Source organism: Galleria mellonella, unplaced genomic scaffold (assembly GCF_026898425.1).
Source record: "Galleria mellonella isolate WM207_F2 unplaced genomic scaffold, CSIRO_AGI_GalMel_v1 utg56, whole genome shotgun sequence".
Taxonomy (NCBI): domain Eukaryota; kingdom Metazoa; phylum Arthropoda; class Insecta; order Lepidoptera; family Pyralidae; genus Galleria; species Galleria mellonella.
The window spans coordinates 775,881-796,935 of NW_026442117.1; the positions used below are offsets into that span (position 1 = coordinate 775,881).

Below are 21,055 nucleotides of genomic sequence, written 5' to 3' on the forward strand. Positions count from 1 at the left end.
ATATAGCTAGGGTTGCCAACCTTCGTATATGTAATCTATCCATGTAATAAATTTCCTCACAACCTTTCATATTTAAAACAGTAGCAGGATTATAGACATAATGGTAATAAAACATGGATGTGAATAAAATAATTAAGTTTATTGTTAATGCGAATTAGATCACGCGTACAGTATATCGTAATGTCCAGGCCGGTACAGCAGGTGTACCAGCGGCTGCGCGCCCTCCGGGAAGTCGTGAGCTATCACCTGTAAAACGTTAGATGCAGTTATAAGTAAAATAACAACCGATATGCATGAATGCACAGGTAATTGGACTCTAGGGTTGCCACCTTTTTCCACTTAAAGGGACAAACTATTTATTAAAACTTTATTGACCAATAAAAGTGGTACAAAAGGACTTAATACTATAGGCAACCTCTAAGAGTTAACCTTTAGGACGTGCAGAGATAACTATCGAGAACTTTCACCCAGGACGGTGAAAAACGCTATTTGAAGTCCATAAAATCAGACGGTTTATTATGTTGCTGATTTAACAGCGTTTACATTGTATCTTTTTAACACTTAGTGCACATTTCTTAGATAACTTCTACAATCCTTCACTCACAGTTCGCGTTGTGTCCGGTTGGTCTCCATAGGATTTCAAAAATATGGGACATAACCTGTCCTGGCTGGTCATTAAAATCTATCATGGTAAACGTCGTCTATAGACATAAGCAGTACAATGGACATAACAGAGTATGTTTCGCCCATGATACCCCCCCCCCCCCCATGCGGTGCCATTCCCGAGGACTCAGGTGTAATTCCTCTGTACCCAGTAAATTCACTCCATATCCCACCCTTTAAACCGAAACACAGCCATGCAAACACAACTGCTTTACGGTAGAAACACGAATGGGACAGAGGTACTCAAGCAAACGACTTTTGTACAAAATCCCTATCTGGTAAGACTAAAAATGTAATGTTAACTTCGCTTACTCAATCGGTATACGCTGAAATTGGAGAATTGGTACCCCAATTTATTAGGGTTGCCATTTTATTATCATCTGTTCTTAGCTAAAAATGCGTTCCGAATGGGCGTTAATGAAAAATGACTATTCGAAAATGCTTAAATCTAAGTTTACTCGAATAATAATATTTCTTTCTTTCTTACTTTTTTTTATAAAAAAAAAAAAAAAAGAACTAGTCAGTCCAACGTTTACATGTCACACCTACCTGACTACCGACTCCGCGATCCATGTACTTCACCCTGACGCCGACGTTTAGCGCATTGCTCAAGGCTATAATATGAATGTGATCAGACTCCTTGTACATAGGCTCCACTTCCTGTAAAAAATATACAAAATATTGTTAAGTTTCGTACAAAAATACAAAAGTTGTTAAGTGTATATTTTTTTTTAAATTTTTTTGTAGAAATAACCGAATGGACTTACAATTTTTTTTATACCACTAAGGTAACAAACAAACATAACACCCACCAGCGGTTACTATAATCTACGAATGCCTTCAATACCAGAGAGGGGGCATTACGTGTGGGTTGCTGTTCTTCAAAAATGAGGCAAAGAAACCTCTCGATCACGCTTTTTTAACGATCCCATACAAAATTTTTTTTCAAGAGTATTCAACTAGCTTGATACTATCCGTGTACCTTAATTATGACAATTTACTGGAAATTAGCTTAGTAATACCAAACCTGTATATGTGCCAAATATATAATACTAAATTGGCTTTACATATTTCAATATCATTACATAATAAGGAAATCTAAAAAAAAGCCAATACATAGAAGACTATTTTTTTTTTGATGGGTGAAAATGGAATGGTCACCCCGCCTGCGCTGTATACGCTGGCGGGGTACCAGTGAAGGGTAATAGATGAGAATGAAAACAGGCCAGTTAGCCCTTCATGATGAATTCATCAGGAATTAACCATGATAGTTTCCAGGGAAAACCGCGAGTAGGTCGACTTGGTTGGATATATTACTAGCAATGGGATTTTTAGTCTCCATCACTAACAATCCCCCCCCCCCCCCCCCAAGGAGACTATTAGCATAGTTACAGTAGACAATGTCCTCCGCTGTACACACAGCAGTGATACAGTAATTGTTTATGATGTTATTTAACTACAAATTTAAAAGAATGCAAAGTCTACAGGAGATATTCAATTATCTAAAATAACTCATTCAGATGCCTGCAGAATGAAAACTAAAATTAGTTGTACTTTGTTCTTTTTACGTACATTTCTTACCTCTGAACTCCATCATTTATAAAATGTATTGGAAAATTATTTTCTTATCTTACTTTCAGATAGATAGAGACTTTAACGTTTCCTCCAAAAGATTACAATAGTAAACTTATTATAAATATAAACAATTATAAGAAATAATCACAATGAGAAAACAATGGGCGATCTTGTCGCTAAAAGCATTATATAACGGTAATGTCAATTTAATACTGGGTCAACCTGGCAGTCGCAATGCAAGACGGCTATATCTGTGGGTAAAGGTATCCCTGACGGACTGACAGACTGACTTTCAGACAATCCCTATGAGGCTGGCATAGTCACTCCGGTGTACTAAAGTCTCAACAAAAATTTTATTAAAAAAAAATTACAAGAAATTATCACAATGAAAAAACAATGGGCGACTTTATAGCTAAAACCGATAGCTTCCAGGCAACCTTTGGATGGAGAGCAGTAATTATAAACAGTTTGGTGGGAGGCACGATGAAAAATTCTGTTAGTTCTAAATATGGGATTATATTATCAGATTCATCTAATAGAAATTTTATAATTAATTCAGTAGTTTAGTTTTTAAAGCAAAATGACTAGTTTTACCACAATTGAAGTTGGTTTGTGTGGCACAAAATTTACTTGTATTCTTTTAAATAAATATGTTCATGACTACAATCCCTAATGAGGTAGCTAGAGATATTTGTAGACAGTCACTATTGAAATAAACATGCAACAACAAAAAAATCATTTTTTTATCAACAAACCTGTCTACAGAACTCTGTGACAGTGCGCGATCCTTCAATAAAGTTCTGATAGAAATCCTGCTGAGTCTGCAACTGGCCAGAGGTGACGAGACGCAAGTATACCACTATGTAGTCAGAGTGCCCCTGCCTGTTGAACTTCTCGTGCAATTCTGCACGGATCTCGTCTAATCTATCCGGGGAGCCGCCAGCATGTTCACCAACTCTTTGGACTACTTCCATAAACTAGAACAATATTAACATATTATTTTTACAAATGACTATGACACACTTCTTTTTTTTTTTGATGGATGTAAATGGAATGATAATCCCACCTGTAATATCAGTATACACTGGCAGAGCACTAATGAGGAATGAAAGCAGGGCAGACAGTTCATTGTCATGAATACATAAAGCATTAAACACATTGGTTTCTAGAGAAAACCACATGGAGGTTAACCTGACAGAGTATAATGCTAGCAATGGGATCACTAGTTTCCATTGCTAACAATCCCTTTCCCCCTAACACACTATATCACTACTAGTAGCAATATAGTTTTACAGCCTGGTGATAAATCTTTCTTCATCAAACCTTTGATGAAGCTTACCAAAAGACAATTTTATATATCCTCTATAATTATATAAAACAAAAATTGTATAATATAAAATAAAAATTATATTAATTAAAAATTATATAATATATTTTTTGATTAATGTGAAATTAGTTACCTAGATGCACTGAAGCCTCAACAAAAATTAGAAAAATAAGTTAGAATTTTTACTTGAAATCTTTGAACTGCAAGAGCCCTTCTGAGAGACATTCTAAGAGAAGGGTTAATATAACATTATAAGAGAAAGATGAGTATGCAAGTAAATGGATACAAGGGAAAAACTAGACCCATAAAAAGATGGATGAAATACAGTGACTGGTGTTTAAGCAGACTAACAGACTACATAAGCTGGAACTTAGAGAAGCAAAGTTTAGGGGTGGCAAATTTGAGTCCATAAAATTGTTTCAATGGCAAAAAAAATCTTATTAATACATATGATTGTGAACTAAGATACTAAACTGTACAATTAGTAGAGGCAGCAAAATTTCACATTTGATGTTAAGCTATAAACTATTTAAAGCTTAAAGCTGTAAGCTATTTAAAGCTTACAGACATCAAATGTGAAAATCTGCCACTGACAGAACATGTGAAAAGAGATATAAATGTATGTGGTGTGGCAATGAGTGAGATGATTGAATCAAAAACACATGATGTGCCAATCTAGATAATGGGAAAAAGCTTACAGGATGGAGATAAATTTAACATATATAATTTATATATATATATATATATATATATATATATATATATATATATGTGTGTTAAAAAAGTTGGTGCAGTTATAACTTTGTTATTGACAATATTGCTGTAGTTTTCAATAGTATTGTTTAATTTTGTGTTACCTTCACATGTATAATGAATTTGTACAAACTTAAGTGGCTGTTAAATTATTAAAGTGTGTAATTATGTATTGTTACAGCTGTCAGTTTGTCTTAAATAAATACATATATAAATAATAAAATAGTATTTAATATATTTATCATCATTTCAGCCATTATCTGTACAATATATTACAAAATTTATAGAGCAACAACAAGACAGTCTCATAGTAATAAAGTATAATGTCATACACATGGCATTTCAACTATGCAATGAATATAAAAATTTGTAGGGTAGTATGTTGACAGTTCTGCTGTATTAATATGCACGGCTTTCCCACTGTGTTTATGCCTGTACTGTACATGCCTAGGCATGTATTAGTGTTAACAATCAGTATTATGGAAATATTAAAAAATGACAGTGTAACAGAAAGGATTTAGAAGAAAGTATAATGCAATTTAGGGGCTAGTACTCTTATTGTTGATAACTGATTATGTATGGACTTTAAACATATTTATATTCAGTTAAATTCCATAAAATTCTTGTGAAAAATATAAAAACAGTCTTGTTAACCCATTCAGTAATGTATTTATCTTTGACACAATTAGATAAGTTATTGAAGTAAAAATAACCTATAAATCTCAATTATTAAACACACTGACCGTCTCATAAAAATCTTCTACAGTAAACTGGGAGAATCCTAAAGCGACTAAAATCTCCTTGGAGTTCTTCGCTATTTCATAAAACTTTTCGTACTCCGTTTTGTCCTTAAGGAGATGTTCTAAATATGCATAGGAGAAAGCCCGAAAGAAACAGTTGCCATCGGGTCGCGTTCTTCTAATATTTTTATACTTGGATGATAAATCTTTTACTTTTAAAAGATACACCGGATCCTCGTTATATTCTTTTTCTAAAGACGCTAAAGGCTCAAGCTCCCCGACTAGCGGTATCGTTTCTGAAATCTGCAAAATAAACACAAACATCCCGTCATTGTTATCAAATTTTCGCACAAAATACTATTCATTACTTCGTTACAAGAATTACAGGACTGACGGGAAATTGTGTCCTACCTCTTTCTCTATCTCTCGTTGTTGTTTCATAATCAACTCATCTTGATTTATTGAGTTATCAACTAAATTACCGGCACAGCCACTACTGCTAGAAGCATCGTCCGCCATTTTCAAATAAAAATTGACAAATTGACAGATGATGACTACAGTCCGACAGACAAATGACAATCAAATCATGTTAATTTTAAAGCTGCGTTCCTGTCGTTTAATTGGTCATGGCTTAATCTTATATAATTTAAAAATCTTAAACTGCAATATATAAAATTCTCATTAACCAGAGCACAAATTAAAAAAAAAATGTATACGACTTGAGCACATAAATATAAAAATGACAGATTATTCAAATACTCAAAGCAATTTCTGAAAATAATTAAATTATTTAAAACTCTCTTTTCATTTTTCTTGCATTATATAGCCATGATTATCAAAATTAATTTATTCAGCTTCCTCACTTCCCTAAGGCATGTCATCATTGTACCTAAAATTAGTTTACTTATCGTAGTTTCTTATATTGAGCCATAACTAGACCTTTGTTTTTGAAGGTTTTTTAATAATTTCTCAAAAATAGTGCTAATTAGAGACATCGTTTTATTTTTACTGTTATATTTATATATTATTCCAGAATTTTCGCTTACAAACTTCGGAGATAAGCAGGTGGGAGGATAGTATATTTTTTTCCCATTTTCGTTCATAATTAAAAAATTACAGAATGCATACCAATGATGTGTAAAACTATTCCAAATTTCAAAAATCGATAGTGTAAGTAGTTGCTGAGTAATGCTTTGACAGATGGATGGACAAAAATCTTGCCCCATAAGCATTAAGCATAAGACCAAAGATTATGTAATTCCTTGTTCTTAGCATAAAGCTTCCTTTGTATCTTTTTAGCACAGAATTATAAAAATTGAAAAATAGTAATTTGTAATGATATTCAAAACAACCTAATTAATAGAAAACAAATATTGGACACCAATAGAAGATTTAAAGAAAAAAAATTTTTTTTTTTTTTTATTATAATAGTTTCAACTTTAAAAGATATCGGTTATGAGAATAGATTATAGGAATTGTGTTATCGGAAATGACAGTTTATAGGGTTCTGTGAAAAACAAACTGGGCCGATCCTAAATAAGAGAGAACAGGAAAGACAATGATCGATTCAATCATTTATTTTCATTATTTACATGTCTTAATAATATACAAGTCTTGGGCGCAGTCACGGACGTTAATCTACCTACATAACAATTATTAACAAAATATCAATCAAGGATCAAAACTATTAGAACTAATGGAGAACAAGATATTTCAGTTGTGAAACTCCATTCCCCTAAAACAGAGTGATGACATTAAAAATATGCTACCATGGTGATAGTTGCTGGCCAATTCTCAGAACCACTATGTAGATAATTCTATCTAAACACATAGATAGATAAATAATTTATTTGCATCACTTACAGCACACAAACAGCAACAGACACAAATGCAAAGTAAAAAAAAAGGTAAAAAAAGATACATGTATAAAAAATTAAAAAAAAAACAAAAACAAACTCAGAATGCATAAAATTAGTAACAATTTTTTTTCTTCATGCGTGTGGCCACAGTAATACAAAATAGTGGTTTCATTCGAAACAAATGTTCAGTAGCAGAAAATGAATGGATAGAATTATAATGAACTGGTATGTAATCATAGATTATAAACTTCACAATCTTCTGCTTATAAATATGTTAATAACCTAGTAAACAGACATACATACTATTATACAAACATACTATTCAATTGACGATTTCCTTGAAGATAAATGTAATAAATTTCCATAATATTATAATTTTTTACTATAAATGTGACATTGTTGATTTTTTTTTTATATAAATTGTTTTTTTCTTATATTATTGTAAATATGTATACCTCGATATATGGGGTTGATCATAGAGGACTTATCTTGTTTTACCATCCATTGTTACCTACGTATTACAATTTAAATGAATAAATAAATAAATATTATTACAGTGAACGTTATATATAAGCAACCTCTCTATATGCAACATTCTTTATATTTTATTTATTCTACTCAGCTTATTTAGTAAGAGAAATAATTAAAAATATTTTCAAGACGGTAAGTATTTTAATAATCCTTTTTTCCCTGTAAGCAACTTTTCCCAATAAGATTTTTTTTTTATACAACTTACAACGGCAAACAAGCTGACGGCCCACCTGATGGAAGGTGGTAACCGTCGCCTATAGACATGAGTACTACCATGGACATAACAGAGTATACTGTTTCGTCCATGATACCCCCCATGCGTTGCCATTCCTGAGGACTTAGGTGTTATTCCTCTGTATCTAGTAAATTCACGACATATCCCACCCTTCAAACTGAAACACAGCCATGTAAACACAACTGCTTCACGGTTGAAACACGAATGGGACAGAGGTATCCAAGCAATCGACTTTTGTACAAAGTCTCCCTCTAGTGAATCCCTCCTTTTTTATTGAAATTGGTTCAAATGAGTTGCTCATATAAAGAGTTCACTGTATTTCTACAAGTACAGTCTCATTTCAGACATCTGCCTGTGTGAACACTTTTTACCACTAAAATTTATAATTTTTTTAACTATTCCAGAATCTTATATTTCACTAGACTAGTTAGCATTCATTAATATATATGAATATTGGAACACAATACAAATTCTTTGCAAATTTAAATGCAAAATCATCTTTATTTAAATAGATTTGTTTACAAGCACTTTTAAATCGTCATTTTTTAAAATTACTACAGCGTTCAGAAAATTGTTATCTGTTGAGAAGAGGCTGCAAGAAGCTCGACAGTTACTCTTTTAAATTTTTGTTACCATTATGTGTATTTATTTAAATGTACTATGTCTAAAACTATATGGTCATAAAACAGCCCGTGCATGATCGACTTGCGCGACATGATGCGTGAAGTTGAAGACCGTGCACAATGGAATAACATCATAAGAGAGGCAACGGACACCTTTCAAGGACACGACCTTCAGTAATGAAGAGGACGAAGAGAGAGAGAGAGCACGATCGACTAACACCATGCACATTTGTCATTCGAGTAATCGTTTAGAGTTAAAAGGCTTTGTTCAAGAAGTGTTTTTGATCCAAAATATTCTTCGGTATATTATTATAGCATTTAATGCCAATTCCCATAAGAGACCTATTAACTTTTTCTAAACGATGCTACAGAACAGCAAGTTTGTATTTGTATCCAGTGTTGAGATTACTCAAATCGTTTTTTTTTTTTTAAGTAACAGTTGAAAATTCCTGCACATATATACAATATGTTTGCCTATATGTCTTGTGAAGTTGATGAAGAAAATTGATGAAGGACAGTATATTATGTAAAGCTGTAATAATTTATAATAAATTACCAAAACATATACAAGGATTGACTGAGGTAAATGTTTTTAAAAAGAACCTTCATGATATGTTAATAAATAAATGTTATTATAGCCTGGACGAATATATCAATGATAAAGATAAATAGTGATCATTTGTACAAAATAATGTCTCATATAAATATATTTTGTTTCACTATATAATTTTAAATGTTATGTTTTATACACGGTTAACCGTTTCATATATTGTACGCTTGTAAGTTAGCATCGTCGATTCGTGCAAGTTAGTGCGGCTCTACGTATTTGTTTCTAAAAAAATAGAAATGTCTACTAAAAGTACCGAAGTTGCTATTCGCGAGTTAACTAAAACAGTGCTTTCACTACAGAGTAAAGTTTTATCACTCGAGAAAGTTATTATTGACCAATACAAGCTAATTAAAAATCTAATCGGTGATGAAAAAGTTTCGTCGAAATCTATTATTAGTGATGGTGAGGGTAGCTCGACATCGGAGACTGGGCTACGACCAATCCGTGAAGCTCGTATTCGTGCGTCATCAGCAATTGCAGGTGCTACAAAAAAGGCAACAATGCGAAACAATACGGATCGGGCAACGACGTCAACAGGTGGACCTCCTACTCCGTGTGCCCCATCGACGCCCGATAATAACCACGAAGCTATAGTTACGTTGACGAGTGACACTGGGGGCTGAGGCAACGGACAGCGCGCGAGAATGGATCGAGATAAAACGACCGCGTACTCGACGCTCGCTCGTCAACGTTACTCGTGGTACGGCCATCCCTACTGACAATAATATTACTTTGTCGGCTGCACAGCGGAAGTCATATTTACATTTATATTATGTGAAAATCGGCACTACAGTTGAACAGGTTAATGAATATCTCCGAACCATTTGCCCGGGAGATAACTGTTCTGCCGAAGCGCTGAAGTCGCGAGGAGATTATGCGTCATTTAAGTTATCTGTGCCTACAAAACATCTAGATAAGTACCTAGCATCTGAAAATTGGATAGAGGATGTCTACATCAGACCTTGGCGTAGTGGATTTCGCAAGAAAATCGATGATACCGCCCAAGTATAAACACCACAAAATTGTTTATCAAAATGTTAGAGGACTACGTTCTAAATTACATACTTGTAAGTTATCAATACTCAGTGAATCAGCTGACATATATGCGTTAACGGAAACATTTTTAATTAGTAGTATATTTGATGCGGAAGTGTTCCCCGACGGTTATACCATAGTACGCCGAGACCGTCCAAATAATGCCGGTTGGGGTGGAGTGCTATTAGCAGTACGTTCGCATTACAAAGTCCAACAAATATTAAACATTAGTGGGTACACGGAGCAGATTGAAATAGTGATGGCACTTGTCACATTGAAATCTAAAACAATTGTATTCAGTGTTGTTTATATACCGCCTAACTCGAATGATGAAAAATACTTAAATACGTTTTTAGTTTTAGAGAATGTAATCGCAAAATATTCAAATTTGGATGTCGTCATACTGGGCGACTTTAACTTAAATTCCTGTAGCCAAAATGTTATTCTACAATATAGTTATTTGCTTGCTTTTTGTAAATTGAATCAATATAATGTAACAAAAAATAAATATGGTAACATTCTAGATTTAGTGTTAAGCAATCTGAGCAGTGAATATGTACAAATGTATGAGGATGTGAAACCGCTAGTGCCGGCAGATGCACATCATCCACCACTCGGCATCTACCTCGCGATGCCGCGTTCGCGGCACGCGGGTCCGCGCGCTTGTACCTTTCGGTCGCATGAATCAGTCACTGAGTGGAATTTTAAAAAATCGAACTTACATTCACTATATGAATCGATAGCTTCGGCAAGGTGGAATCAGATATTCACTTGTGACGATGTTGATGTAGCATTGAATTATTTTTATGATATATTTCACTCGTGTTGTTTAGAATCTAATGTCCCTATTAAAAATTTTTGCAGTAATTATAAATATCAATATCCGAGATGGTATACGAAAGAAATTATAGAAAATATAAAAAATAAGTATTATCACTTAAAAAAGTATAAAAAATATAGTAAAGAATTCAATAGAGAAATGTTTAAATTTTATCGTCAGCGTACAAAAGAATTAATTAGGATAGCTTATCAAAATTTCATCACGCGAACTGAGGTTAATATAAAGAATGATCCGAAAAGTTTCTGGGAGTTTATACGAAATCAACGTTCTAATAGAAGGGGCCAAGACCTATACGATCATGATGGGGAAGTGGTGACTGGGATAGATGCTGCAAATGCATTTGCAAAACATTTTAAATCGAGTTTTTTAGACGATAAACCTGTCTTATCTGGCAATCTGGCTGAAAGCAAGGCAAGGTGTTCCCAACTCTCTGCTCGCGTCGCTATAGAGAATATAACGCTAACCGACCTGCAGCGAGCAGTAAAACGATTGAGGGTGGGGACATGCATTGGGCCTGACGGTATACCGTCATTTATTATTAAAGATTGCATAAGAGTTTTAGAGGAAGCGCTCCTACATATAATGAACTTGGCTATCACAACAAGTACCTATCCGCAGCTATGGAAAGTGTCCAGGGTTATACCTATACCCAAGGATGGTTCTAAATCCCAAATTTCAAATCATAGGCCAATTGCTGTACTTCCAGCTTTAGGAAAATTATTTGAATCCATTTTAAACAGACTTATTTCGGTGCAAGTCCAGCCTCAATTGACAGACTGTCAGCATGGATTCAGACCTGGTAGGTCGACTACTACTAATCTGATAAACTTTGTTGATTATACAGTTACTGAAATGGATCATAATAGACAAGTAGACGTGACATATTTTGACTTCAAAAAAGCATTTGATCGCGTTCACAATGATATTTTATTAAAAAAGTTCTCAGAGATAGGATTTACACCTAAACTTTTAAAATTATTTATTAGTTATTTTTCCGATCGCTCGCAATACGTCCAATTACATGGTTATCGATCTGAATCCTATGTTACCGACTCCGGAGTAAGCCAGGGTAGTACCCTGGGTCCATTGCAGTTCCTAATTATGATCAATGACTTGCCAGATGTTGTTAACACTGCTCAGTGTCTCATGTTTGCTGACGATGTGAAGCTATTCATGGCTATCGGAACCATGGAAGACTGTGTAACTCTACAGCGAGATATTGACAACGTTGTGGCATGGGCTGGACATAATAACTTGGAATTTAATATTTCAAAGTGTAAATCGGTCACATTCACGCGGTCTCGTGTTCCCCATTCTTATGTCTACAATATATCTGGTACGCCGCTTGAACGTGTGTCACAAATACGCGATTTAGGCCTTACGCTGGACACTGCTTTAACTTTTAATAATCATATAACCATCGTTTGTAGTCGTGCATATAAATCGTTAGGTTTTGTGATAAGACAGTCGGCACAACTTCAAGATAAAGGTGCAATATTATTATTATATTATTCATTTGTACGAAGCATTTTAGAATTCAATTCAATTATTTGGAACCCTCATGAAACAAAATACAAGATAATGATAGAAAGAGTTCAGAGGAAATTTGCACGTGTTCTATATAGTAAACTTTACGGCTACTATCCTTATTTGTACCCATCACTGTTCGTATCCGGTATGGTAGGTCTAGACACGCTCGAGGTAAGGCGAAAGTGCAATTTGATGATGCACTATTATCAGTTGCTCAACGGCGGAATAGACAATCCTGTAACTCTTAGCCGTTGTTCTTTGTACGCACCCCAACGCTGCATGCGATTGCGTGCTTGTAGACTACTATCGGCACCGCCGGTTCGTACCTGTACTGCTCAGTTTGCTCCCACGTATCAGGCTATTTCTCTGCTCAATTCTCTGATTGCTCAGCAGCCAGATATTGACATATTTAATTACAAAAGAAGTATATTTTTAAAATGTTGTACAAAATTTGTAAGTTTGTGAAATAAAACTTTGGCTCACTACACGTTTTGGGAAACTGTAAGTGTAGTGAGAAATTTTCAAATAAATAAATAAATAAATAAATAAATAAATAAATAGCAAGACATAGAGATACTATTTAACTCATGTAATACATTGACCTATGATCCACAATAAACTCATTTGTATTTGTATTTGAAGTTACCGTAAGAATTTTTGCTTTTTTTTAAATTTTCACTTAATGATTCACGACTTCCCATAGAATAAATTGCGCGAACAGCAACAGATATTTATTGCCATCTTGCTTTATTTACATTGAATTTTATTCTAACTTGATTTGTTCAAACCAATATTTTTATTACCAGATTGTTACATAAACAATCAAAGATGTTAAATTCCACCATAGACACTAAAGTCCCTATATATAATGACTAATCTGCAAACATGTCTTCAATCTTCTTCTGCACCTCCTTCTCTGTTTCCGAATTGAGCTTATCTGGTAACATCTTGACTGCTTCCAAGTCTGCCGGCTCATCATCACCAGCTGATGCTTGACCCCTTGCCTGAAATAATTTTTTTTTTCATAAGTTATGCATATATACTTTATTGCACTAAAACATACAGTAACAACAATAAGTGAATAACAATGTTAGCAAAGGCAAACTTATCTCTAAGAGAGATTTCTTCCAGTCGACCTAACACAGTGGCAAATTCCATAACACTCAGGTTGTGGAATGAGCACTCTGCCGAGTTTTTCCCGAGAGACTACAGCATGGAGTTCTTCAAAAAGGGGGTAAAGAGTTTTCTTTAGGGTCGGCAACGCGCGCGTAATACCTCTGGTATTGCAGGCGTTCATAGGCTACGGTAACCGCTTACCATCAGGTGGGCCGTATGCTTGTTTGCTACCTCAGTGGTATAAAAAATAATAAAGTGGCACAGGAAGTAGTGAGTGGGCAGTAGTAGTGCTGAACAGTTGTACAAAATTAAAATAAATATATATTTACATAAATTATAAATTTGTATATACCTGTTATTAAGATATACCTGTCCCATTTATGTATCTATTGCTAAACAGAACTTTCTTTTAAACAACTATGAGATATGGCAGTGAAATACAGAAATTATGAAGGCATATTTGCCCTTACGTATGCCTACAGATGAACACCCATGGCAGTGTTTGTCACAGTGTATTCTGTGTCAATGTTCATGGGCTGACTGACCTGCCTTCATCCTTATTTATCAGACCTCACTGGTGCCTCGCCAGCGTATACCAATAACGTAGACGGGTTACCATTCCATTTTCATCCGATTTTTTTTTTAATTGTATACACAATTTTGAATATAACAAATATCTGTACAATATCTAATATTGCTAGCAATATATAAGCCAGATCAACCTCCATATGATCTCCCTGGAAGACATCGAGCTGAATTTCCAGTGTAATCATTACGATGGACTAACTGACCTGCCTTTTAGGGGGGAAGGGAATATTAGTAATGGGGAGCTTAGTCCTATCATTTACATTGCCATCAATGTACCCTATCAGGTCGACCTCCACGCGGTTCCCTTTGGAAACTATCTTAAATAATTTATCATTGAATTCGTCACAATGGGCTAACTGATCTCTCACTGGTGCCCCGCCAGTGTATACCGATAGCGCAGGTACCATGCCGTTTTCACCCATAAAAAATAGACCTGCCTTTTCATCCTCACCTATCATCCCTCATTGGTGCTCCGCCAGCGTATGTGGTTGGTGCAGGCGGGGTTAGCATTCCATTATATTATATTATTGCGTAGCGTACCTTGTGCAGCTGCCCCTCCAGCTGCATGACGGCCCTCTCGAGGCGGTAGTTGTCGGACACGAGCTGCGCCCAGCGCCGCCGCAGCGCCCGCAGCCGTGCGCCGCTCGCCGTCTGCGACCGCTTGCGCTCCCAGTTCACTGACGCTATTTGCTTCCTGTATTCAAGTATTAACATTTGTTAATAATAAATAATAAACATCCTTCCATTACTTCCTTCGAGAGAAAATTAAAATCACATCTTTTAACCAATTGTACATGATAATTCCATGCACTTATACATATCTATATATATTTATCTATTTACTTATTTATGTATTTATTTATTTATTTATTCACAATAGTGTTTGATGTATTTACATTATTTTCACTGGTACCTTTTCTGCACTGGATTACCCAAAAATAAATTATTTTCTCTCTTACTACACTGGGTTGGCTGGAAGAGATCTCTTTCAGAGATAAGTCCTCCCTTGCCAAGTTGTTAAACTAATCGTCGCATACAAGTACAATAAAGAAAAAAAAAAAAAATATATATATATATATATATATATATATATATATATATATATATATATATATATATATATATATATATATATATTCCTCTCTATATATATATATATATGGAGATTATGGAGGGTTATATTCAGCAATGGACAGTTAAAGTCTGACCAGATGATGCTGATTAAAAAAAAAATTAAATATTAGAAAAAAATGTCTGAATAAGCTACCTTAACTGTGTGTGAATATTTTGCGACCTGGTGACCAACGCCTGTAGTGTATTCAAATATGACCTCCAAGCTTCAGACCCATATTGTAGCTGCAGCTCCAGATTTAATACTCTAGTCGCTTGGTGAGACAATTGTGCGTGTGAGTTGTCCACTGACTCGGACCAGGCCGCTGGCTCACCGAGACGCCCAGCCGGAGGTGGTGGCAACTCATATCTGTAAATATGTAAGACTGTAACAATGAATATGAAAAAAATAACCATCAAAATCAATCTCTATTTGATAGATATCATATAAAATACATACAAAAAATAACTAGTTTAATTGAAAACCTATGAAAAGAAATGGAAAGTATCATACATCATCATCAACACCATACATACATACATATACGAGGTTTGTCCGGAAAGTACGTATAAAAGTTTTTTAAAAATTTTATTTTACAATTATTCAGGTAAATCAATTTTATCCCCTTCAAAGTACTCCCCCTGTGACATAATGCACTTGTGCCAACGCCGTTTCCACTGTGAGAAGGCTCCTTGAAAGTCCTCTGGTTGTAGGTTTCTCAGCTGCCCCGTCGTAGCTTTTTTTATCTCATTTATGTCCCCCAAATGCCGCCCCCGAAGTACCAATTTGGTTTTTGGGAACAAGAAGAAGTCACACGGGGCCAAATCCGGCGAATAGGGGGGTGTTCGGTCACCGTAATGGAATTTTTACTCAAAAACTCACGGACAACAAGAGAGGTGTGGGCAGGGGCATTGTCGTGGTGAAGAATCCAACGCCCCTCTCGCGCCAATTCTGGACGAACTCGTGCCACACGAGCTTTGAGGCGTCTGAGCACATCGACGTAGAATTTTCCATCAACTGTCTGGCCTGGAGGGACGAATTCTTGATGGACAATCCCCGAACATCGAAAAAAACAATCAACATTGTCTTGACATTTGAGCGGGATTTTCTTGATTTTTTTGTTCGTGGTTCCCCGGATGTCTTCCACTCTTTGCTTTGGGATTTTAATTCGACATCAAATTCGTAGAACCAAGACTCATCTCCAGTGATGACTCGGTTCAAAAAGTCACCATTCTCTTCGGCTTCCAACCAGTCCTCACAGCAAGCAACTCTTCGTGATTTTTGATCCGGGGACAAAAGCTTGGGAACGATCTTGGCGCAAATTTTTTTCATTTGAAGTTCGTTTCTTAGAATTTCGTGGACCACGGTTTTGCCCAAATTAAGCTCTTCAGCCACCTGTCTGACCGTTAAACGACGGTCCCCATTAACACAAGTTCGAATTCTTTCCACGTTTTCGTCGGAATGTGAAGTGGAAGGACGTCCTGAACGTGGGTCATCTTGAACGCTTTCTCGGCCCTCTCTGAATCTTTTTAGCCACTTGTGGACGGTTGGTTCCTTCACAGCATCATCCCCATAAACTGTTCTGAGATCGGCAAAAATTTCACGGCCATTCTTGCCGAGTTTCGAGAGAAACTTGATTACGACGCGCTGCTCTTCAACGGAAGCGGGCTCCATGCCGACGGGGTTTCGTTAAGAGGTAACTTCACAGATGGCGTGACAAGCCAGTTCGCACCGCACGGCGGTCAGACCAGAACTGAAGCATTGTTAGGGACATAAGGAAGGGGTCCTGCGCTTACCTGGCCACCCCACTCCTCTTTCTCGCATTCCAGAACACTTTTATACGAACTTTCCGGACAGACCTCGTATATGTAAAGGTAATGCAAAGACCTTTGCCTGATACTTCCTTCTACTTCTTTAATGTGGAAGACAGGCGTGACAGATTCAGAGAGGGCCGAGAAAGAGTTCGATGTTCGGGGGATTGTCCATCAAGAATTCGTCCCTCCAGGCCAGACAGTTGATGGAAAATTCTACGTCGATGTGCTCAGACGCCTCAAAGCTCGTGTGGCACGAGTTCGTCCAGAATTGGCGCGAGAGGGGCGTTGGATTCTTCACCACGACAATGCCCCTGCCCACACCTCTCTTGTTGTCCGTGAGTTTTTGAGTAAAAATTCCATTACGGTGACCGAACACCCCCCTATTCGCCGGATTTGGCCCCGTGTGACTTCTTCTTGTTCCCAAAAACCAAATTGGTACTTCGGGGGCGGCATTTGGGGGACATAAATGAGATAAAAAAAGCTACGACGGGGCAGCTGAGAAACCTACAACCAGAGGACTTTCAAGGAGCCTTCTCACAGTGGAAACGGCGTTGGCACAAGTGCATTATGTCACAGGGGGAGTACTTTGAAGGGGATAAAATTGATTTACCTGAATAATTGTAAAATAAAATTTTTAAAAAACTTTTATACGTACTTTCCGGACAAACCTCGTATACATACACATGTATGTTTTTGCATTACCTTTATGAAGTAATAACTGTTCTAACTTAATTACGTACATATTTAAAAAAACATATTGATTACCTCCATGTTTTAATCTTTAAATATATATTAATCATCATTAACTACAGATAAAAGTGGTGACTGTAAGGAAATAAACCCCATAATCAATGGTGATATAACGATTTGGGATACAGGTTCAAAGACCTTTATTATAAATACAAAATATATACTACAAAACAACCTAGTAAATTACAGAACGCTTTTTGACGACATACTTGGTAAAATTAAAACTATCATGTCAATATTAACATCAAACCGGGAACAGAAGCAAAATATAACTCCCTCAATGACCATCCCAAGTCATTCAAGAATAAAATTCTAAAAGGTCTCTCATAATGCTACCATAATTTTTCCACAAATAATTTTAATTCTGTGTTTTTTTTTATACAACTTAGAATGGCAAACAAGCTGATGGCCCACCTGATGGAAAGTGGTAACCGTCGCCTATAGACATGAGCAGTACCATGGACATAACAGAGTATACTGTTTCGCCCATGATACCCCCCATGCGTTGCCATTCCTGAGGACTCAAGTATTATTCCTCTGTACTCAGTAAATTCACACTATATCCCACCCCTCAAACCGAAACACAGCCATGCAAACACAGCTGCTTCACGGTTGAAACATGAATGGGACAGAGGTACCCAAGCAATTGACTTTTGTACAAAGGCAGATCAAGGAAGAAGTTGGTGTTGTGTTGTATTAAGAGGTGAAGACATTCGCTGACAATCGTAGTGAGTGGCGAGAGCTCCACCGACAGAAGTGCAGCTCTTAAATAGGATAGATAGACCTTCACATCGAAATTGCCCCTGAATCAAAAAGTATCTTACAATAACAATATAAACCCATAAAATATATTTACAATAAAATTAAATGACCTTTGGGGCGTAATGTTACAGTCTCATTATGTACATATTTTAAAAAATATTAACCCTGTCACTTTCATGTCTTAATCCTTAAAGATATTCTATGTCACGTACAATTGCATTTTTCCAAAATAACTTTTATTTTTTTTTCCTTTAGTCTTTAATGGTGGTTTCCTTATTCAATTATTTTTATACATTCTAAAAAAAAGTATCAAAGAATTTACCTACCTTTTCATGGACAGCGGCTCCATTGGTAGTCGCTGCTGTACACGCTCCATTTCTCGCTGCAGAGCTGTTGTTTCAAATGCTGTACTCAGTTCGGGACCCGCATTTTCCAAGTAATTTTTTGTTGGCCTATATCTTCTACATTCTTCTTCTACCATACCTAGAGCCTAAACGAAACAGTGTTTTTATTAATGACCTTAAATAGCACAAAAAAATTAGAAGTAATTAAAATTAGGTTAGAAATATTATTTCTTACCGCTTCGCGAACTCCGGGATCATCGTAACCTTGATCAATATATGGTAAAGCGTCTACAACTACTTCTCCTGCCATTTTTATTTTTTTATTTTTAAAACTTTATTGTAAAGACTCAAAACTCAAAATAAATTGATGTTAATTGTAAAACACAAGATGTAAACAGAAATCACACTAATCACAAACAAATGACATGGATGAATGTAACTAGAAATACGTCAGTAACTATAGAACGTAGTTGCTGGAATGATGTGAAATGTGTATAAAACTATGTTACCAATCCCAGTCAAAGATAGTGAATCAACAGACATATAAAACAGATATAATAAAGGTTGAAAGTATGAGTAAGATATTTTTTGTTGTTATTTTATTTTTTCTTTTACTCGCTACTACAGTATAATTAATATTACTTGATACAAAACGATATAGACCATAGGGAAATATTGGTTTAATTCAACTAAAAATAACGATACATTGGTATTATTACAGACAATAGTAGTTAGAAAAGGAATGTCACAATCTTAAGTCAATAATAGAAAAACAAACCAGTATTTGTAAAGAGTTTCGTATACTACATTCACCCATCCTTTTTTTAAAAAACCTAAGTTATTATAATTCATAATCCCCTAAATAAGCGGGTGGTCTTCTTTCACGAATAAGCCGCTGAGACGAATCGACCACCATTGAAGGCCCAGTGCCATCAGCATTCAAATTGTCGGTTTCAGTCGTGGTGTTGTAGCTCTCGGTATCTGTATCGGTTCGAGATCGATCGGAGTTTTCAATTTCGTCAGTGTTAGCTATATCTCCAACTAATCTATTAATTGGGGCAAGATGTCTATTAGATACAGTATCCTCTCGTCCATCAGCAAAACGTACTAAAGAATAATTTGGGTTGGATTCTAGCAATTCGACTTCTTCTACTAGAGGATCATATTTACTTTTTCTTACGTTTTTCTTCAAAAGTATTGGCCAGGAATCATTAACCACGAAGGTAAAGAAATTCCATTACCAGATCGTCTGGGAAAACATAACAACTTATCATGTGGAGTTGCATTCGTAGCAGTACATAACAAAGAGCGTATGGAATGTAATGCTAGAGGTAGTACCTGTTCCCAATATCGTATGTCAAGGTTCTTGGATCTTAAAGATAATTGGATGGTTCTCCACAGTGTCCCATTCAATCGCTCAACTTGACCATTTCCTTCCGGATTGTAAGGTGTAGTTCTACTACAAGCAATATTATTTCTTAGTAGGAAATCTTTAAATTCTTGTGACATAAATCCAGCACCACGATCTGAATGAATATATAGAGGCGTTCCAAAAGTAAAGAAGAGGTCCTTTAAACACGTTATGACAGTTCCTGATGATACGTCTTTACACGGGTAAGCAAATGGAAAACGAGAAAATTCATCAACAATAGTTAATATATATTTATTTTCAGTATTCGAAGGTAACGGCCCTTTAAAGTCTAAACTGAGTCTTTCAAATGGAGAAGTAGCTTTGATAAGTCGTCCTTTGCTATTTGCAAATCTAGGTTTTATCTCGGCACAAATAGGACAACTCGCAGTCATGTCTTTAATCTCTACAAGAGAATAGGGCAAATTTTTAGAACGCACCCAATGAGCCATTCTTGTGATTCCTGGATGGCATAGAGTATTGTGCAGTTGATATAAATTTTTACGTGAAAATGTACTAGCACAAACTCTTGATAATGCATCTGATACTATATTTTGTCTACCAGGTCGATAGACAATATCAAATTTAAAACAAGACAGTTCCAGTCTCCATCTCTCTATTTTTTCATTCTTAATTTTACTTGTATGCTTCTGATTGAACATAAAAGAGACAGATTGTTGATCAGTTATTAAAAGAAAATGTTTTCCAATTAAATGATGACGCCATTTACGTAGACTTTCAACAATCGCTGATGCTTCTTTCTCTATTGACGAATGGTTTCTTTCAGAATCTGTTAAGGATCGGGAAAATAATGCTACAGGGCGTCCATTTTGCGAAAGC

General features: G+C 35.7%; 2 protein-coding genes across 2 annotated transcripts; both read right to left on the reverse strand.

Moving 5' to 3' along the window:
• Positions 1–120: 120 nt before the first annotated feature.
• On the reverse strand, positions 121–5,624 carry LOC113512449 (ubiquitin thioesterase otubain-like). The gene is made up of 5 exons (XM_026896339.3): positions 5,470–5,624; positions 5,062–5,361; positions 2,994–3,215; positions 1,213–1,323; positions 121–246 (listed from the first exon to the last, which is right to left on the reverse strand). Exons 1-5 carry the CDS (start codon positions 5,575–5,577, stop codon positions 160–162), a joined length of 828 nt encoding a protein of 275 aa, XP_026752140.1. The 5' UTR covers positions 5,578–5,624; the 3' UTR covers positions 121–159.
• A 7,448-nt stretch (positions 5,625–13,072) lies between these two features.
• Positions 13,073–19,263, reverse strand: LOC113512462 (pre-mRNA-splicing factor SPF27). Its single transcript, XM_026896360.3, has 5 exons — positions 19,043–19,263; positions 18,790–18,953; positions 15,294–15,506; positions 14,567–14,720; positions 13,073–13,326 (listed from the first exon to the last, which is right to left on the reverse strand). Exons 1-5 carry the CDS (start codon positions 19,115–19,117, stop codon positions 13,195–13,197), a joined length of 738 nt encoding a protein of 245 aa, XP_026752161.2. The 5' UTR covers positions 19,118–19,263; the 3' UTR covers positions 13,073–13,194.
• Between the last annotated feature and the right edge of the window lie 1,792 nt (positions 19,264–21,055).